The sequence below is a fragment of the Solenopsis invicta genome, chromosome 7 (genome assembly GCF_016802725.1).
Source record: "Solenopsis invicta isolate M01_SB chromosome 7, UNIL_Sinv_3.0, whole genome shotgun sequence".
Classification (NCBI taxonomy): Eukaryota; Metazoa; Arthropoda; class Insecta; order Hymenoptera; family Formicidae; genus Solenopsis; species Solenopsis invicta.
Genome location: NC_052670.1, coordinates 12916855 through 12933954, shown reverse-complemented (window position 1 = coordinate 12933954; position 17100 = coordinate 12916855). Strand labels below are relative to the sequence as shown.

At 26.7% G+C, this 17100-nt stretch overlaps 1 protein-coding gene across 1 annotated transcript; it reads left to right on the top strand.

Annotated features, from left to right (window-relative positions):
* The first annotated feature begins 3682 nt into the window (after window positions 1-3682).
* LOC105206266 lies at window positions 3683-17045 on the top strand. Its single transcript, XM_039451989.1, has 12 exons — window positions 3683-4036; window positions 7197-7665; window positions 7773-7872; window positions 8062-8181; window positions 9493-9663; window positions 12454-12631; window positions 12951-13220; window positions 15200-15668; window positions 15751-15850; window positions 15990-16109; window positions 16535-16705; window positions 16894-17045. The coding sequence occupies exons 1-12, from the start codon at window positions 3856-3858 to the stop codon at window positions 16945-16947; spliced, it is 2403 nt and encodes an 800-aa protein (XP_039307923.1). The 5' UTR covers window positions 3683-3855; the 3' UTR covers window positions 16948-17045.
* Window positions 17046-17100: the final 55 nt, after the last annotated feature.

Below are 17100 nucleotides of genomic sequence, written 5' to 3'. Positions count from 1 at the left end.
AATTAATTAAGGAACAGGTATTTAATGTTTAAAAAGTTTTAAAAAGGAATTGTTTGATTTCATAAAAATATTCTGTTATTAGTATAGTTTTGTATTCATATAAAGTCCCCCTTTCACTCTCTCTCTCCCTTCCTCCTTTTTACTCTTTTTTTTTAATTTTAAGCTTATTTTTATATTTATTTAACTAAAATATAGCTTTTTTTGTTAAATTTGATTTATTTATTTGACATGTAGACATATATGTATATTATAATTATAACAAGATAAACAGTTTGTGTGATATTTCCTGTTTTGCATTAATTTGAAGTACAAGAAGTGTAAAATATTATCTAAACTATTACAAGAAATTCACTTTTTGTAAGCTCTATTTTAGTATGAATTCAAATGAATACAATGGAAAGAATTGTTGGACATTCTTTACTATGTGAATTTAATTGTATACCCACATAGCACGTAATATTGCAGTGATATCACAGCTATATCACTTTTTCATTACAATATTACAAATGAAATATTGCAGAAATATCACGAAATATTACTGTGACATCACAGTAATATCAAAATGTCCGGGAAAACGCATCACAGTAATATTACTGTGATATTTCACAATATTTCTGTGATGTTTATGTGATATTTAAATGATATTGCAAGGAATTAAATAAATCAATTATTTTAATTTCTTTTATTTTTATTGTTATTTTTAATATTATTTTCATATTGTTACATGTAATATATATTAGACATAGAAAAAAATAATTATTTTTATTAAAACAGAATACAATAATGTAAACGTAATAAATGTTTAATTTACATAAAATATCTTTTGTGGCTTTTTTTCATTTTTGTTAAAAAAGATAATTTGAATTATAATTTTAATTTGTGTTCAAGATTAAATAACAATACAAAATATTATTTACATGTAAAAATATAAAATTTTATGTGGAACAGCGTTCCACACACACATTGGGAAAAAAATCAGAACGAGTATTTATCTCCAAGTTACAACAAGCAACGATTTTCCTTAAAATCTCACTGAAGTATGAGCTAGTGAGTCGGCCGCGGTGACGTCTAGATATAACACCTGTGGCTGCACTCGACTCACGAGAAGGTCTCCAGCGGCGCGGCCACCTAGCGGTGGTGCCTGCACTCACTTGTTTGCATGGAGTCTTATACAAACGGCGGGGCCGCATAGCGGCTGTGTACGCGCTCGCTTGTTTCGTCGTATGTTGTGACGGTCGGCGACCGAGCCGCAACATTACATACATATAATTAATGAACATTGTAAAATACCTAATTAATGATGGAATATATATAATCATATTTTTTAATAGAATTAAAAAAGAAAAGTCTAAAGAAAAATTTGTGGGAAATTTAATATTTTAATTAACTTGAAAAACCTTTTACTGTGGCGTATAATAGTCTAATCAATATTAACGAATAAAATATTTTACAAGATACTGTAACGAGCAATAAATATTAAACGACGTAAAAATGTATATTTTTTTCAAAAACTTCTAAATATACCTTAAAATATTTATTGCCAAGTGAATAATAAATGTGAATTGACAAAACTTTTTGCAAACATTTTTTTTTAAATTCCTCATGATGAAAATTTTTAATAATTAAAATCGATTTTGTGCTCCTATAAAAATTATAAATGATAATAAGACAAATACAAAGGTTTTTCTGTAATTTTTTAATGAAATCATTATTGATCGAGTTGTAAAGCAATAATTAAATTGATAGATTACATAGAAGAGCGTACATTAGTTTATATATACAGTTTAAAGGATAAACTAAGTAAATATCTAAACTAATAATAAAGTTAATTAATACTTTTTCTTAACTTACTTTCATTCCATGAAAGGGCAAAGACATTATTATTTTATTTGAAAGTAGATTTCTTCTATAGGATACCAAAATTACCAAGAATATTATGGATACTGAAAATATCGAAATTAATCAAAGAGATAGTGACGTTGCATTAATAGGACATAATAGAAATGTCATTTGACATTACCTAGTTCTTTGGGATTAAATATTGCAACAATATATTGCAATGATATCACTGGAATATTTTAACGCTATTATTACTGTGTAATATCACAGTAATATTCCTGTGATATTACTGGAATATTTCAATGTCATTATCACTGTATAATATCAGTAATATTTCTATGATAGTTCACAGTAATATGTAATATTTCTGTGATATTACAGAAATATTACGTGCTATGTGGGTATTGTCATATATTATTATTATTATTATTATTACACACACACACACACACACACACACACACACACACATACACACAGGGTATTCGATAATGGTTGCCCCTATATTTTACCATAGGAGCACACATTTGTAATTTCTAACATAATATGTTAGAAATATATATCTGTCAGTCAATCATGCTTCTATGTCAAAACGTGGGGACAATGTAATTGTAAAATATTATTCTAACTATTAGAAGAAATTCATTTTTTGGAAGTTTTATTTTAGTATTTAAGCTTTAAACACATCGATTTTGTAAAATAGGTAAACACATTTTTTAGTCTGGAATACTTTCAACTTTGAGAAGTTATAACTTTGGTTCCCATTAATATTTTTCAACAATCTTATTCTTTTTGCATGAAAGTTTAAAATCTCAGAAATGTAACTGCACTATTGGCATTGTCGAAAATCATAAAGATTGATTGAAACTACATTGTTTCCCATAATAATTATTTTGATAAGCACATAAACACACTTAACACTTCTCATCTTTTCTTAAAAGAGTAAGCTTTGTGATAATTATTAATACGATAAAGTGTATAATTATCTTAAAAGTGATTATTTTATTGTATTTTACTATATTTCAAAATTTATTTAGTTATTTAATTCACTATCCAATAATAATGACAAAAGCTTATATAGAATTATACCGAAAATATAGAAGGAAGAAATAATGCGATAAACATAGATTCCTGCAACTATTGTTATCTATCAACGGATATTTTAATGGTATTGTATATCGACTATTATACTATGTATAGTTATTAGCTATAGCTGTAGAAAAAAGTGGGTGCATACGTTCGTTTTTTTTTTTTTTTTTTTCGTTAATGCTACATCTACCTATTATTAAGTTTTTTGTTCACGAATTATTACCTGCAGTGTTCGACACTGAAGTGATGGAAACGTCCAGCGAGGGTGAATAATTAATACACATTGTTACAGGTGGGGATCGTATATTCGTTTTCTCCAAAATGATTGTTGAGAGCAGGCGCGAGAAATGTTTTTTACGAGGTTACGTCGATTCATGTGAGAGGAACAGACGTCAGTCTCTATACAATATTCGGTATGGAAAGTTCAAAATATAATGGAAACCAAGGTGTTTATTGTGTTGATAATTGTAACTGTAATTGGGAAAGAATTTATATATTTTCGTAAAAATTTGTGTGATTAATGATATTATTTAATGATAAAAATTGAACTTTTTTTTGTGATGTATTTTGTGTTAATTTATTGAATTATTCTTACAAAGCATTAGTTATGTCTAATTTGAAAACTTGAGTGATTGTTTTATCGTTTTTCATTATTTTGTGAATTTGTCTCATTATTAAGTGAAGTTTTTCTAAATATTCTCTCATTCTATATTAAATAATATATTCTAGATAAATGTTTAATGGCAGTTTACTGGTACATTTTTCTTTTAAATTAATAGATAATTATAGGTAACCTTTTTAATAAACTTTAAACTTATATATATATTTCTGCAGATAGATTTCGAATGGGCAGTGAAACTGAATCGTTTCACTTTAAATTTGATTGGACTGTGGCCTAATAGTGCACAAACTTCTCGACAAAAATTAATGTGCAATTTTCGAGTGCTCGCTGTTTTTTTGAGTATAACGTTTGGTCTGCTTATTCCTTCTATACATTCTTTGATAAGAATTTTTGGAAACCTTGTATTAATGCTAGATAATTTACAATTTACTCTACCGCTCATAAGTTGCTCGATAAGAATCGCAATTTTCTGGTGGAAGAAAGAAGGTAAAAATTATAATATTTTTGGTTATTTATGTGAACTATAAAATACGAGAATATAACTTAAATATTGTATTATAATTTATATATTTAATACTTTCTATTTTTATTAGGTTGTTGCAAATGAAATGGGTGTTTTTATATTTTGACATTAAGCTTTAATTGTATTATACAAACGTAGAATGTACTTTAATTAAAATAATTTCTATTCTCCTCAATTCACTTCTCCAAGGCGATATAAATTACATTATACATTAATGTTTTTTTGTCAAAACTTGATAAATGATTATTTTATATTTATTTTATTTTTAAAATTGTTCTTGTAATCAAAAAAAATTTATCGAGACATTTAAATACGTAATAATTTGTTGATGAAATGTCACGAGAATAATAGCGTATTTGATTTGCTGACTCGACTCGACTCCGAGTCAATATTTGTTCTTTTATAGCTATAAAAGAAAAGACAAATTGTGCAAAAATGCAGCTAAAAAGAACATACATTGACTCGGAGTCGGGTCGAATCAGCAAATCAAGTACGCTACAAGAGGGTGAGGGAGAAATTCATACATTATTGTGTAATCTTTTTTATAATTTATTTTGTAGCTTATAATTGGTCATTATCTTGTAGTAAATAAACTTTGTATCTTTTGACTAATATTTAATGCCGGTTGCTAAATGAGCAGTTTTTCGTACATAACGTCAATTTTTTTTTTTTAGCAATTTTGCCAACTTTTAGACATGAATTGGTTTCATTTATGTTTTTTAAAATTGTACTATCAATTGTCAATGGCGCATTGATACATAATAAATTTTCAAGGTTATTGTATATATATTTCTCAAATTAACGTCCCAAAATTCTGGTTATTCACAATGTAATCGAGGTAATAACTCGTATAATAATGTTTTATGTTCTTTTGATCGTACTTTGATTGAATTTGAATTCATAAATAAATTATGCTTTCCTTATTTTTTATTTTAAATTATAAACGGACAAAGTTACGTATACTACTATCAACGAAGTTGCGCATACTTTAACGCAAATATTTATATACTTTTTAAATTGTATTAATCTAATGTTATTTGCATAGCCAAAAGTTAAACTACAAAAGTGGATAGTTTACATTAGGAATGACTATTTTATTTGCAACAACTTACTATATATAATCCAATTCTATTAGATGATGTGTATATAAAAATATTATTTTTTGCGAAAACTTATATACAGGTGAATATGAGACAAGAGAGGGTAATTAAAGTTTGATAGCACAGCCACAAAAAAAGTGTCATGTCCAAGAGATTAGACCCATGTATTCCTATGTATTTTAAGGTTCTGAAACCGAATATGCCAGGAATGTCTGGCAATTTTTTGAGGGTAAAATAATTCCTGATTTGATGGCCAATTCTGAGGTCATATTTGGTTTCAGAGCCTCAAAATACATAGGGATACATGGGTCTAATTTCTCGGACATGATACTTTTCTTTTTTTGTAATCAATAAAAGTTAGGTTTTTGATAATCAACGAATCATATTTACTGTTTGAATATTTTTTAGATATCAATTTTTTAATATAACTATTGTTAAATAAAATCTTCAGAAAATTATGAACTTTTTTTAGAAGAAATTTAAAAAAAAGGCATTGTTCCCAGTCTTGCCCTACAGGTGGAGGAAGACGGAATATTCTTGTAGACAAAATGGTGTACACTTTAAAGACAAATAAATACCAAGAGTCTTCTATTATCTAGTATAGCAGTTTTTATATTATTGCATATTTTATAATAATTATTATTTTTTGTAACATAACCTAACCAGTGTGAAGTTAGCGCCGAACTTTATAAAAAACAAAAATGTTTAATACATATTGATTGTACTTCGTTTGCACTTGTTTGTACCTCTTTTCTTTTCGTTTGTACTTCAAGGGAGATACAGTGCTTTTCAGTTTTTACATACCTCTTCCCTCCGGAAACTTGGTCATTTTACAAGATATCGAAAAACGGCCAATGGCATTTGAAAGAGCGTCGTTTATATCCGTTTGTACTTTTTTTGTTTTTGTTTGTATCTCAAAGAGTTCGGAGATATAGCGCTTTTCAGTTTTACTCCCCTTTTACCGAGAGCTTAGAAATTTTATAAGATATCGAAAAACGACCAAGAGCATTCGAAAAAGAATTGTTTGTACTCGTTTGTATCTTTTTTCTTTTTGTTTGTATCTCAAGGGGTGCGAAGATACAGCGCTTTTTAGTTTTACCGTTTTTCCACCAAGAACTTAGCCATTATATAAGATATCGAAAAACGTCTAACGACATTTGAAAGAGAATTGTTTGTACCCGTTTGTACCACTTTTGTTTTTGTTTGTACCTGAAAAGGTTCGAAGATACAGCGCTTTTTAGTTTTACGCTTTTTAATTTTTTTATGTCCGAATCTCTTGAGGTACAAATGAAAAAAAGGTGGTACAAACGAATACAAACGCTCTTTTGAATACCATTGGACGTTTTTTGATTTTTTGTAAAATGGCCAAGTTTCCGGAAAAATGGTGTACGTAAAAACTGAAAAGCGCTGTAATTTTGCACCCCTTGAGGTACCAACAAAAAATATAAAAAGAAAACATTCTTATTATGTAGCCTGTTAAATTTTGTATCAAAAACACATGTATTTACATTAGGACCACAGTAATAATAATGTCTTAACTGAAAAGAAAACAAGATAAAGTTATAAAGAAATTGCAAAATAATGTAAATCATGGTTTAGCTCAATAACGCAGCCTATTTTTCTGGATCATAGGTAACTTTCAATGATCAAGGGACTACTAACACGTATGCTCCATTGTGATTTTTTTATTTAAATTGCGCAAAGAATATGCCATCTGACATCGCAGCTTTGTCTTGGCTCACCTTTCCCTACTTATTTATAATAAAATGTTTATAGCTGTTTAAATAATATGATTGAGCTTATAATATAACAAAAACTGCATATTACAAGTTTAACGTTTCTATTTTTCATATAATTTGTAATAGTACTTTTCCTTAAAAAAATAAAAAAAGGACGAGAAGAAAGCATTTCTTATACTTTTATTTTTACCACTTATGATTAAATTTATAATAACGTATTCTTTTCCGATTCAATAATTATTTGTTAAATGTTTTCCAAGTTTTTAATATTAATATTCTTTAAGCTGTTATACCGATCATGGACATGATTATGGAGGATTGGGTAAAGTGGAAAAGTGTAAAAGACAGAAACGTAATGGTTAGAAGGGCACAGTGTGCACGCATTATTATTACAATCGCATATTGCATCATGGCAACAGCATGTTTTTTCCTTGTTGTGCTGCCTATCTTTGGATTATCGATGAGAACTACGACCAATATTACTGATCCAGGCAGACTAGTTCCTGTACAAGCTCATTATGTTTACGATGTAACAAAAAGTCCACAATATGAATTTACATTTATTAGCCAATCTATTTACACTATTGTGGCTATGATGTCTTATAGTGGAATCGATAATTTTCTCGCATTACTAGTTTTTCATATATGTGGTCAATTAGACATTTTGAATAATCACTTAACAAGATTTGATAAATATATAAATTCTCACGAGCTACTAAAAAGTTGTATAAGAAGACATATCCACTTGCTTAGGTTTGATATTTATAAGTTAAAATATTCTATTTGTAATATGTAATCAATACTCCTATACCTAATAATATGTAATGTAGTTTATTTTTAATGTAGTTTATTTTTTACAGAGCTATTGACATTATTGAAGATACATATAATATAATCCTTCTTTTTTTATTCGCATATTTTGCGTTACATTTTACTTGTTATAGTTTCCAAGCAATTTCTGTAAGTATTACGTAGTATATTTTGAATTTATTTAAAGTTTCAATAAATTGATTCTTATTTACAACAAAAGAATAACTTTTAGTTGAAAAACATTATAAACTTACATGATATTTTATCATAGATCTTATCATGTATCTTTCAATTATTATAAAAAAAACAGTCTTTTGTCTCATTTTATTATTTGATTAGTTATTTGATGAAGGAAATGATGTATCATTCTCTCACTTGACGTATTTTGTATCTTGCGTAATTAATATATTCGTACATATGTGCCTATATTGCTCCGTTGGCGAGATTTTATTTGCACAGGTAAGTTGAATATATGGTTTTATAATAATTGCTACAAAATGTAAGTATGTTGCACCAATTTTTATAGATTAGTATATAATTTACGCATGAAATATTTAATTTATAACTAATACTCGTCACATGCGCCAATAAAATAATGTTAATTTCTATACATATAATGAAAATTGTTGATATTTTTATTTAATTTTCAATTAATTAGCTATTTCAAAAGTTTCACGTAAGTTTTTAGAATTAACCCTTAAACATACCGATCTTGTAAAATACGGAAATACATTTTTGGGTCTGGGAGACTTTTTCAACTTTGAGAAGCTATAACTTTGATTACAATCAATATTTTTCTACGATTTTTTTTTTTTTTTTTTTTAAATAGAAGTTTAAAATCTTAAGAGTGTGACTGCGACTGACAATCGGCATTGCCGAAAAATAATTTATCGTGAAGTTATAAAAGAAAAACCATTAAGCAAAAATGAGAAATTAGTCAAAAATCCACTTTTTCTTCAAAAAATCATATCTTTGCAATAAAAAACTTTTAAGGACTTTCAAATACGGCGTTTTAAAGCTAAAGAGTCACATTTTCAAAACAAAATTTTGTAAAGTCATTTCTTTTAAAAAGTATAATTATGTAACATGGAGAATATGAGGTATTTTTTTGCATCTAAAAAATCCACTTAAAAAAAATCATATCTTTGCAACAAAAAACATTGAAGAACTTTACAATACGGCGTTTTAAAGCTAAAAATTCATACGTTCAAAAGAAAATTATATCATTGTTATTTTTATTAAAAAATGTACTTATGTAACAAGGCGAATATGAGGTATTTTTGATTAAATCGTGTCTAAAATTGAAAATTGATATGTTATGATATATTTCGGAAAAACTCTTTTCTGCAGCATTTTATATAAAATAATCGCAAAAAAAGTTTCATTTACACACTATATGGGTCGCATTGACCCTAACAAAACTTTGCTGCCGTGCCGTTCGAATTTTAGTTGACCAAAAAAGTTGATCAATCATATCAATCGAAAGAGGAGATTTCAAACTTTTTTTACGTCTTGGTCCGAACCTTCTATTTCATTCCGTCTTCACATAGCAAGCGTTCGAAATATGGGGTCTCTCAGATCCACTTACGTGTTTAAGGGTTAAGCATTTAAATTAATTTTTGTAATAGAATAGAATGTCAAAAATTAAGGACATAAATCTGCGTTTGACTAGTATGTTAATTAATTTGCAATTAATAAATAACTGTTATTTAATTATTAAAAATTAATTTTATTATAATTTTTGTCTAAAATACTTTTAATACTTTTAAGTGTAATAAAATATATTATGCGGCATTCAGTAATAAATGGTACGCCATGAATCCAAAAATGACTCAAAGCTTGTTGTTTCTAATGACAAGAGGCTCTAAACCGATCTATCTTACTGCTGGAAAAATATTCCCTTTAACGATGTCAACATTTTGCAGTGTAAGATATCGTTATGTTTGACAATAATTATTACATTAAATTGTTACACAATTTTGTTTGCCACTTGAGATTTATATTTTTTACTTAGTTTATATCACGTTTAAAAATATAAAGTACTTAAATAAAATATTTTAATCTTTTGTTTTATGTCATCTCTGTTCATTGTAATAAATTTTAATTATTCTACAGGAAGATCGCCAATATTGTCATATCACTATATTTTTGATTGTATTTTTTAACAAAAAATTAAAAATAAAACTGTAAAAAATAAATACATATACATATATACCAAATATTTGTCTTTTCATCAAATGGAGCAGCAATTTTTATACTACTGTTAATCTCATATTACAATAATTAATATTTTTGTAACATGATCTAATATAAATGTCTGAGAAGTTGGGTCCTAAAACTAATATAATAGACACAATACAGGCTTTATCCTGTAGTGTAGAAGTTTGATGACTATTCTTTAAAGGAGACAAAGTCAGCTCTGATAACTTTGACTTGAATACATGTTACTGATACCATGACTTATAGTGATCTTCAAAAGATATTAACCGTCACTCATTATTCTTTAAAAAGTGATTAATTGTCAAATAGTTAAAAACTGAAGATTAACGTAAAGTTAGGAAAAAGTTTGTGGGTTTTCAATTTAACACGCTACATTAGATCTATCCCACTTCTTTTTTTAATTAGACAAACGAAGTTTGCAATTGTATTGTGGAAAATCATGTGGAACAGAATAATTATGACCTTGTTTTGGCTTGTAAGCAGAGGGAGATGGATCTTGTTTTGCTTTGAAAGTACAGTGTGAACGTGGAGAGTTTCTGCCCTCCCATAGGAAGTGCGGAAATTCACTAGGTGGGCCTTACTTCGCTAAGAAAGTACACATTGATATTGATAACTTTATTTTTTAATAACTTTTTTACAAAGAATGTGCGACGACTAAAATTATTCTGAAGATTACTTACGTTAACGACTTTGTCGAAATGTATTAAGGTTATCGGGGGGTGCAAAATTTCTTAAAATGAATAATATCTATAAAAATAGTTTCTTTAAAAAATTAATTATTAGATTTATTAAAAATAAAATACACAATTGGTTTATGAAATATGTATCAATATATTTATATTTTTGTCGATTTTTGAAAGAGTAGCGTATGGATTTACACTTCACAGCAATTTGTATAAAAACTGGATAATAAAAAAATATGAAAAAAAATATAAACTATTTTAGGAAGTAATTTTAATAAGCATGTAAAATAACGCATAAAAACATATTTATTTTCCATTTTTCAATTTATTTGCAAAAGAAATTAAAATTTAATTTTTTTATTCGAAAAATTTGTATTTAGATTTTATATTAGAACAAGGCATAGATAACTTTTTATTTCTTTTATGATTTAACGTTTAAGCAGATGATATTTTTATCACTATTAATGTAGTGTAATCTTTAGTTTCAGAGAAATAAGAGTATGTTACTTTAAAAAATCTGAGTCAGTATTGGCGATTTTTCTTTTCTTATGAGAATTATATTATTTCTATTATTAAAAAAGTGTAATTTTTTCAGTTATTAAAAACATCAGTTGGATATATATCACTTCTGCATACAGTAACAAGTACCTAAATGAGACAAATTTGAACTTCCTTTGATATGTAGATTTTTATTGAAAGCGGTAGTATAAGTACTATATAAATATTAATATCTAATTGCTAATAAATTATAGATTTTACTATAGGATTCTATTAGAAATAGCTACGAATTTCATTAAATGATAGATAAAATCTGAAATTTAATTCTAACATTAATCATGAAACCTGAGTCCATAAATATCTATTTTCCTAAAACATATAGTCTATCTCTCAATCATATTATTTGATTAGATCCGTTCAAATCTCTTCTATTTTTTGACGGGTATGCTTAATAATGTTTAGACTTAATATTTACGATTTGATAAAGCATATATATAAATTAAACCAACGTGAGTCGGACATTCCAAGTCTAATATTTTTTCATACTTTAATTCTGTTTTATACTATAATATCTATATGAGTATTTTTAGTCATATTTTGTCAACAGTACTAATGGACTTCATATACTTGCTCATTTTTGAGCAATTAATTTTTAATTTAACTTTGAATATTTTGGATTGTTTTATATACTTGGCGTATAGTTTTATTCTTATAAGACCTTTTTTATGTGATTTTATAGATTTTGTCGTGTATATAAAATCATATTTAATTTGCACGACATTTAACATCACTAATAGTAAAAATTACAATGTTGGTTAAAACTACAATGTTTCGCATAATAATTATTTTAATGAGCATATATACATACTTAGTGCTTTTTATACTTTGTTAAAAAAAGTAATATTTACTTATTAGTAATCGTTATTATTGTATAATAAATACTGTACAATTTTCTTAAAAACGATTATTTTATATTTCCACATTTATATTTCAAAATTTAGTTGATTATTTAATCCATTATCCAACAATAACGACGAAAGATTATATAGAATTATATAGAAAATAAAGAAGGAAGAAATAATGCGATGAACACAGATTCCTGCAACTATTGTCATCAATGGATATTTTAATGGTATTGTATCTCGACTATTATACTAGACTATTGTATAATTATTAGCTATAGCCGATTATAAAAAAAGTAGGTGCATACACTCGTTTTTCTTTTTTTTTGTTGCGGAGTCTATCTATTATTAAACTTTTTGTCCTCGAACTTTGCTTGCGACATTCAATAGTGAAGTGATGGAAACTTCAAGCGAGGGTGAATAATTAATACACATTATTACAAGAGGATCATCCCGTATTCGTCTCCCTTGAAAATGATTATTGGGGGCATGCGCGAGAAATGTTTTTTACTGACTACGAGGTTACGTCGATTTATGGAAGAGAAATAGACGTCAGTCTCTACATAACATTCGATATGGAAAGTTCAAAATATAATGGAAACCAAGGTGTTTATTGTCTTGATAATTGTAACTGTAACCGGGAAAATCTTAATATAAATATTTTTATTGAAATTTGTGCGATTAATGACAGCAATTAAAAAATTCAAATTCTCTTTTTGTAATGCTGTATTTTATATTAAATTATTGAATTATTATTACAAAATATTAACAAAATTAAAAACTAAAGTGATTGTTTTATTATTGTTTACTATTTTTTGAATTTTTATCATACAATTAAGAATAACACTACTTATGCATTTTTTTTTAAATTAGTTCACGTAATTTTTTTGATAAACTGTGTACTTATGTAGATTTTTGCAGGTAGATTTCGAATGGGCGGTGAAACTGAATCGTTTCACTTTAAATTTGGTTGGACTCTGGCCTAAAGGTGCACAAACTTTTCGACAGAAGTTAATGTGCAATTTTCGAGTGCTCGCCGTTTTTTTGAGTATAACGTTGGGTGTGCTTATTCCTTCTATACATTCTTTGATAAGAATTTTTGGAGACGTTATATTAATGTTAGATAATTTACAATTTACTCTACCGGCCATAAGTTGCTCGATGAGAATCGCAATTTTCTGGTGGAAAAAAGAAGGTAAAAATTATAATATTTTTGGTTATTTATGTGAACTATAAAATACGAGAATATAACTTAAATATTGTGTTATAATTAATATATTTAATACTTTAGAAATACATCTAAGTATTCTAAAATAATTAAAATTTATTTATATGAATGAAATCAGTTATATCTTGTATATATCTTAATTTAAATGAAGGCTTGATTGTATCAATGTATTTTTTTCTACATTTCTTAAAAAATAAATATACTGACCGTGTTTTTTACATTTAAACTATTTACGTAATACATTTTTAAGAATATAAATAAGTTACTTTTTGAAGTAAAACTGATATTAAACAGTTGCAAATAAAATGGACGTTTTTGAATTTTGACATGATTTTGATTTGATTGTACAAATGTATAATATATTGTAATAATTAAATAATTTCCATTTTCTTCAATATATTTCTTCGATATAAGTACATTTACGAGTATATCTTTCTACCAATGAACTTGATGAATCTCGTTTTACGTCGATTTTATTTTTTAAAACTATTTTTTTCAAAAATTTTTTTTAAATTAATAACCAAGTAAATTATATTATGAATAAAATTGTACATATTTTAATACAAACATATGCTTTTCGAGTCACACGTAAGCAAAATTATTTACATAACAAAAAGCTAAACTACAAAGGTAGAGAGTTTACATTAGAAATGACTATTTCATTTGCAACAATCTAATATACGTATATTCTGATTTCATTAATTAATATGTATACATATAAAAATATTAATAGAATGTTATTTGAAAAATTGTATACACTTATTTATATAGATAAAATAATTATAGTTATATAAATATGACTGAATTTATAATGCAACGAATACTGCATATTACAAGTCTAATATTTTTACAAATATGTTATTGGACCGATAGTGTAACAACAATGAATAGTAAGAAAGCCTTCATCGGTCGTAGCTAGGTCTTAGTGCTTTTTATTTTTATTTATGTGATTTAATATACTTCTTCGAACTCAACCAGAATGTGTGCCGAATTAATTTTCGGTCATAACACAGCTTGTCGAATAAGAATTAGTAATATCACTATTTATATTTAATTAATTAATTTAATATAATACTTGATGTTGATTTGCATCTATATATCCATTCCCTCCTGAAAAAACTGTAAGAAATTTATTGGGAAAAATAACACCCCACCCAGGGTTCGAACCTGGCCCCTCCGGAATCTCCGGTCCCGGTGTCTTACCACCTCGACCACTAGGGCACAGTGATATTTCTCGCAATATTGGTATATGAGTGACAACGCATTTCTAGGCGCGTGATTCAAATTAGAAATATGTAGATCAAATTACATATCTGGCAGGTCAAATTACATATTTGTAATTTGAATCACGCGCCTAGAAATGCGTTGTCACTCATATACCAATATTGCGAGAACTATCACTGTGCCCCAGTGGTCGAGGTGGTAAGATACCGGGACCGGAGATTCCGGAGGTGCCAGGTTTAAACCCTGGATGGGGTGTTACTTTTCGCAATAAATTTCTTACAGTTTTTTCAGGGGGGAATGGGTATATAGATGCAAATCAGCATCAAATATTATATTAAATTAATTAATTTAATATAAATATGTTATTGGACCTATGGATAAATAGTGATATTACTAATTCTTATTCGACATGCTGTGTTATAACCAAAAATTAATTCGGCGCACATTCTGGTTGAATTTGAAGAAGTATATTAAATCACATAAATAAAAATAAAAAGCACTAACACCTAGCTACGACCGATGAAGGCTTTCTTACTATTCATTCTAATATTTTTGTTTTTTATAATTTGTAAGATTATTTTTCTGTTTAAAAAATAAAAATACATTCCATATAAATTTGTTTACTGTTGCCATTTATGATCAAACTTGTAATAACCCGTATTCCTTTTAATAATAATTTATAAAGTGTGTTTTTGAAGTTTTTAACATTGACATTATTCAAGCTATTGTACCGATCATGAACATGATCGTGGAGGATTGGGTAAAGTTGAAAAATGCACAAGACAGAAACGTAATGATCAGAAGGGCACAGTGTGCACGCATAATTATTACAATCGCATATTGCGTAATGGGAACAACATGCTTTTTTGTTACCATTCTACCTATCTTTGAAATATCGATGAGAACTGTGACCAATATTACTGATCCAGGAAAACCATTGCTTTTACAAACTCATTATATTTACGATGTAACAAAAAGTCCACAGTATGAATTGACATTTATTAGCCAAACTATTTATATTATTCTTGCTATGATGTCCTATAGTGGAATTGATAATTTTCTTGGATTATTAGTTTTCCATATATGTGGCCAGTTAGATATTTTGAAGAACCGTTTAACCAATTTAGATGAATGTATAAATTCTTACGAGGCACTGAAGAGTTGTATAACAAGACATATGCGCTTACTTAGGTTTGATCTTTACATATTAAAATAATTTATTTCAAATACGTGTTCAACTTTATTTATATGTAATACGAGCCATCTTTTACAGAGCTATTGACATTATTGAAGATACGTATAATGTAATACTTCTTTTCTTATTCGTATATTTTGCGTTACTCTTTGCTTTCTACGGTTTCCGGATAATTACTGTAAGTGTTTTAAAAGTTTATATGAAAACTAAATTGATATAAAGTAAATTAATTAATATTTAGTGATAAAACATTACTATAAACTTCTGAATTAGTTTAAGTATTGAAAAATCTTTGTCTTATTTTGTAAATTAATTAGTTATTTGATGAAGGAAATAATATATCATTACCTCACTTGGTATATTTTGCATCCACTGTACTTAATATATTTGTACATATGTGCCTATACTGTGCCCTTGGTGAGATCTTGGTTGCCCAGGTTAGTTGAATATTTTTCTTTTTATTTAAAAAATCTTATAAACTTTATATTTTGTAAGTTTCTCTAAATAGTTTACTATATAATTTTGAAAGGAATATTTAATTTATGATGCAATGAATATAATATTTCTCACATGCAGTAAAAGCTTATGCTCACTTACATATAATATAAAATAATAATTTTGTTTAATCTTTATTAGATTAACTTGCAAAAATTTTTTTTTATTAGTAAGTAAATTCTTAGACTTGAGAATACAGTTTAATTTTGCAATAAAAAAATTTACGTAGATAGTAGAAAGCGTTAAGATATGAATTTATAATAACCAACATGTTGATCGATAATTAACTTTTATTGAATTACTAGAGAATGTATGTAATATATTTAACTTAAAAATATAAAAATTTTGATATTATTTTGATTTTAAGTGTAATAAGATATATTATGCGGCTTACTGTAATAAATGGTACACCATGAATCCAAAAGTAACTCAAAGCTTGTTGTTTTTAATGATAAGAGGTTCTAAACCAGTTTATCTTACTGCTGGTAAAGTATTTCCTGTAACGATGGCAACATTTTGCAGTGTAAGATATTATAAAGTATGATTGTTATTATTCCTACTAAAATTTATTTCGCAATAAAATGATAAATTTTTTATACAATTCATGTAACTTTTAAAAATATAAAATTAAACTTTTTTTATTATCTTATTTATTACATTAAATGTTTGTACTAATTATTTAGAATTATAGGATTAATGATATTATTAAAAAATGTGTTTTTTCAGTTACTAAAAACGTCAGTTGGATACATATCCGTTTTACATACAGTGAGAAGTTAATATTAATATGAAATAAATTTAAAGTTTTTTGTTATTATGCAACTTTTTATAGTAAAGAAAACAGTAATTGCAAATAAATTATAGATTTTACTACAGAATTTTATTCAAAATGTGTATTAATTTTACATGATGGACGGAATTGGAAATTTAATA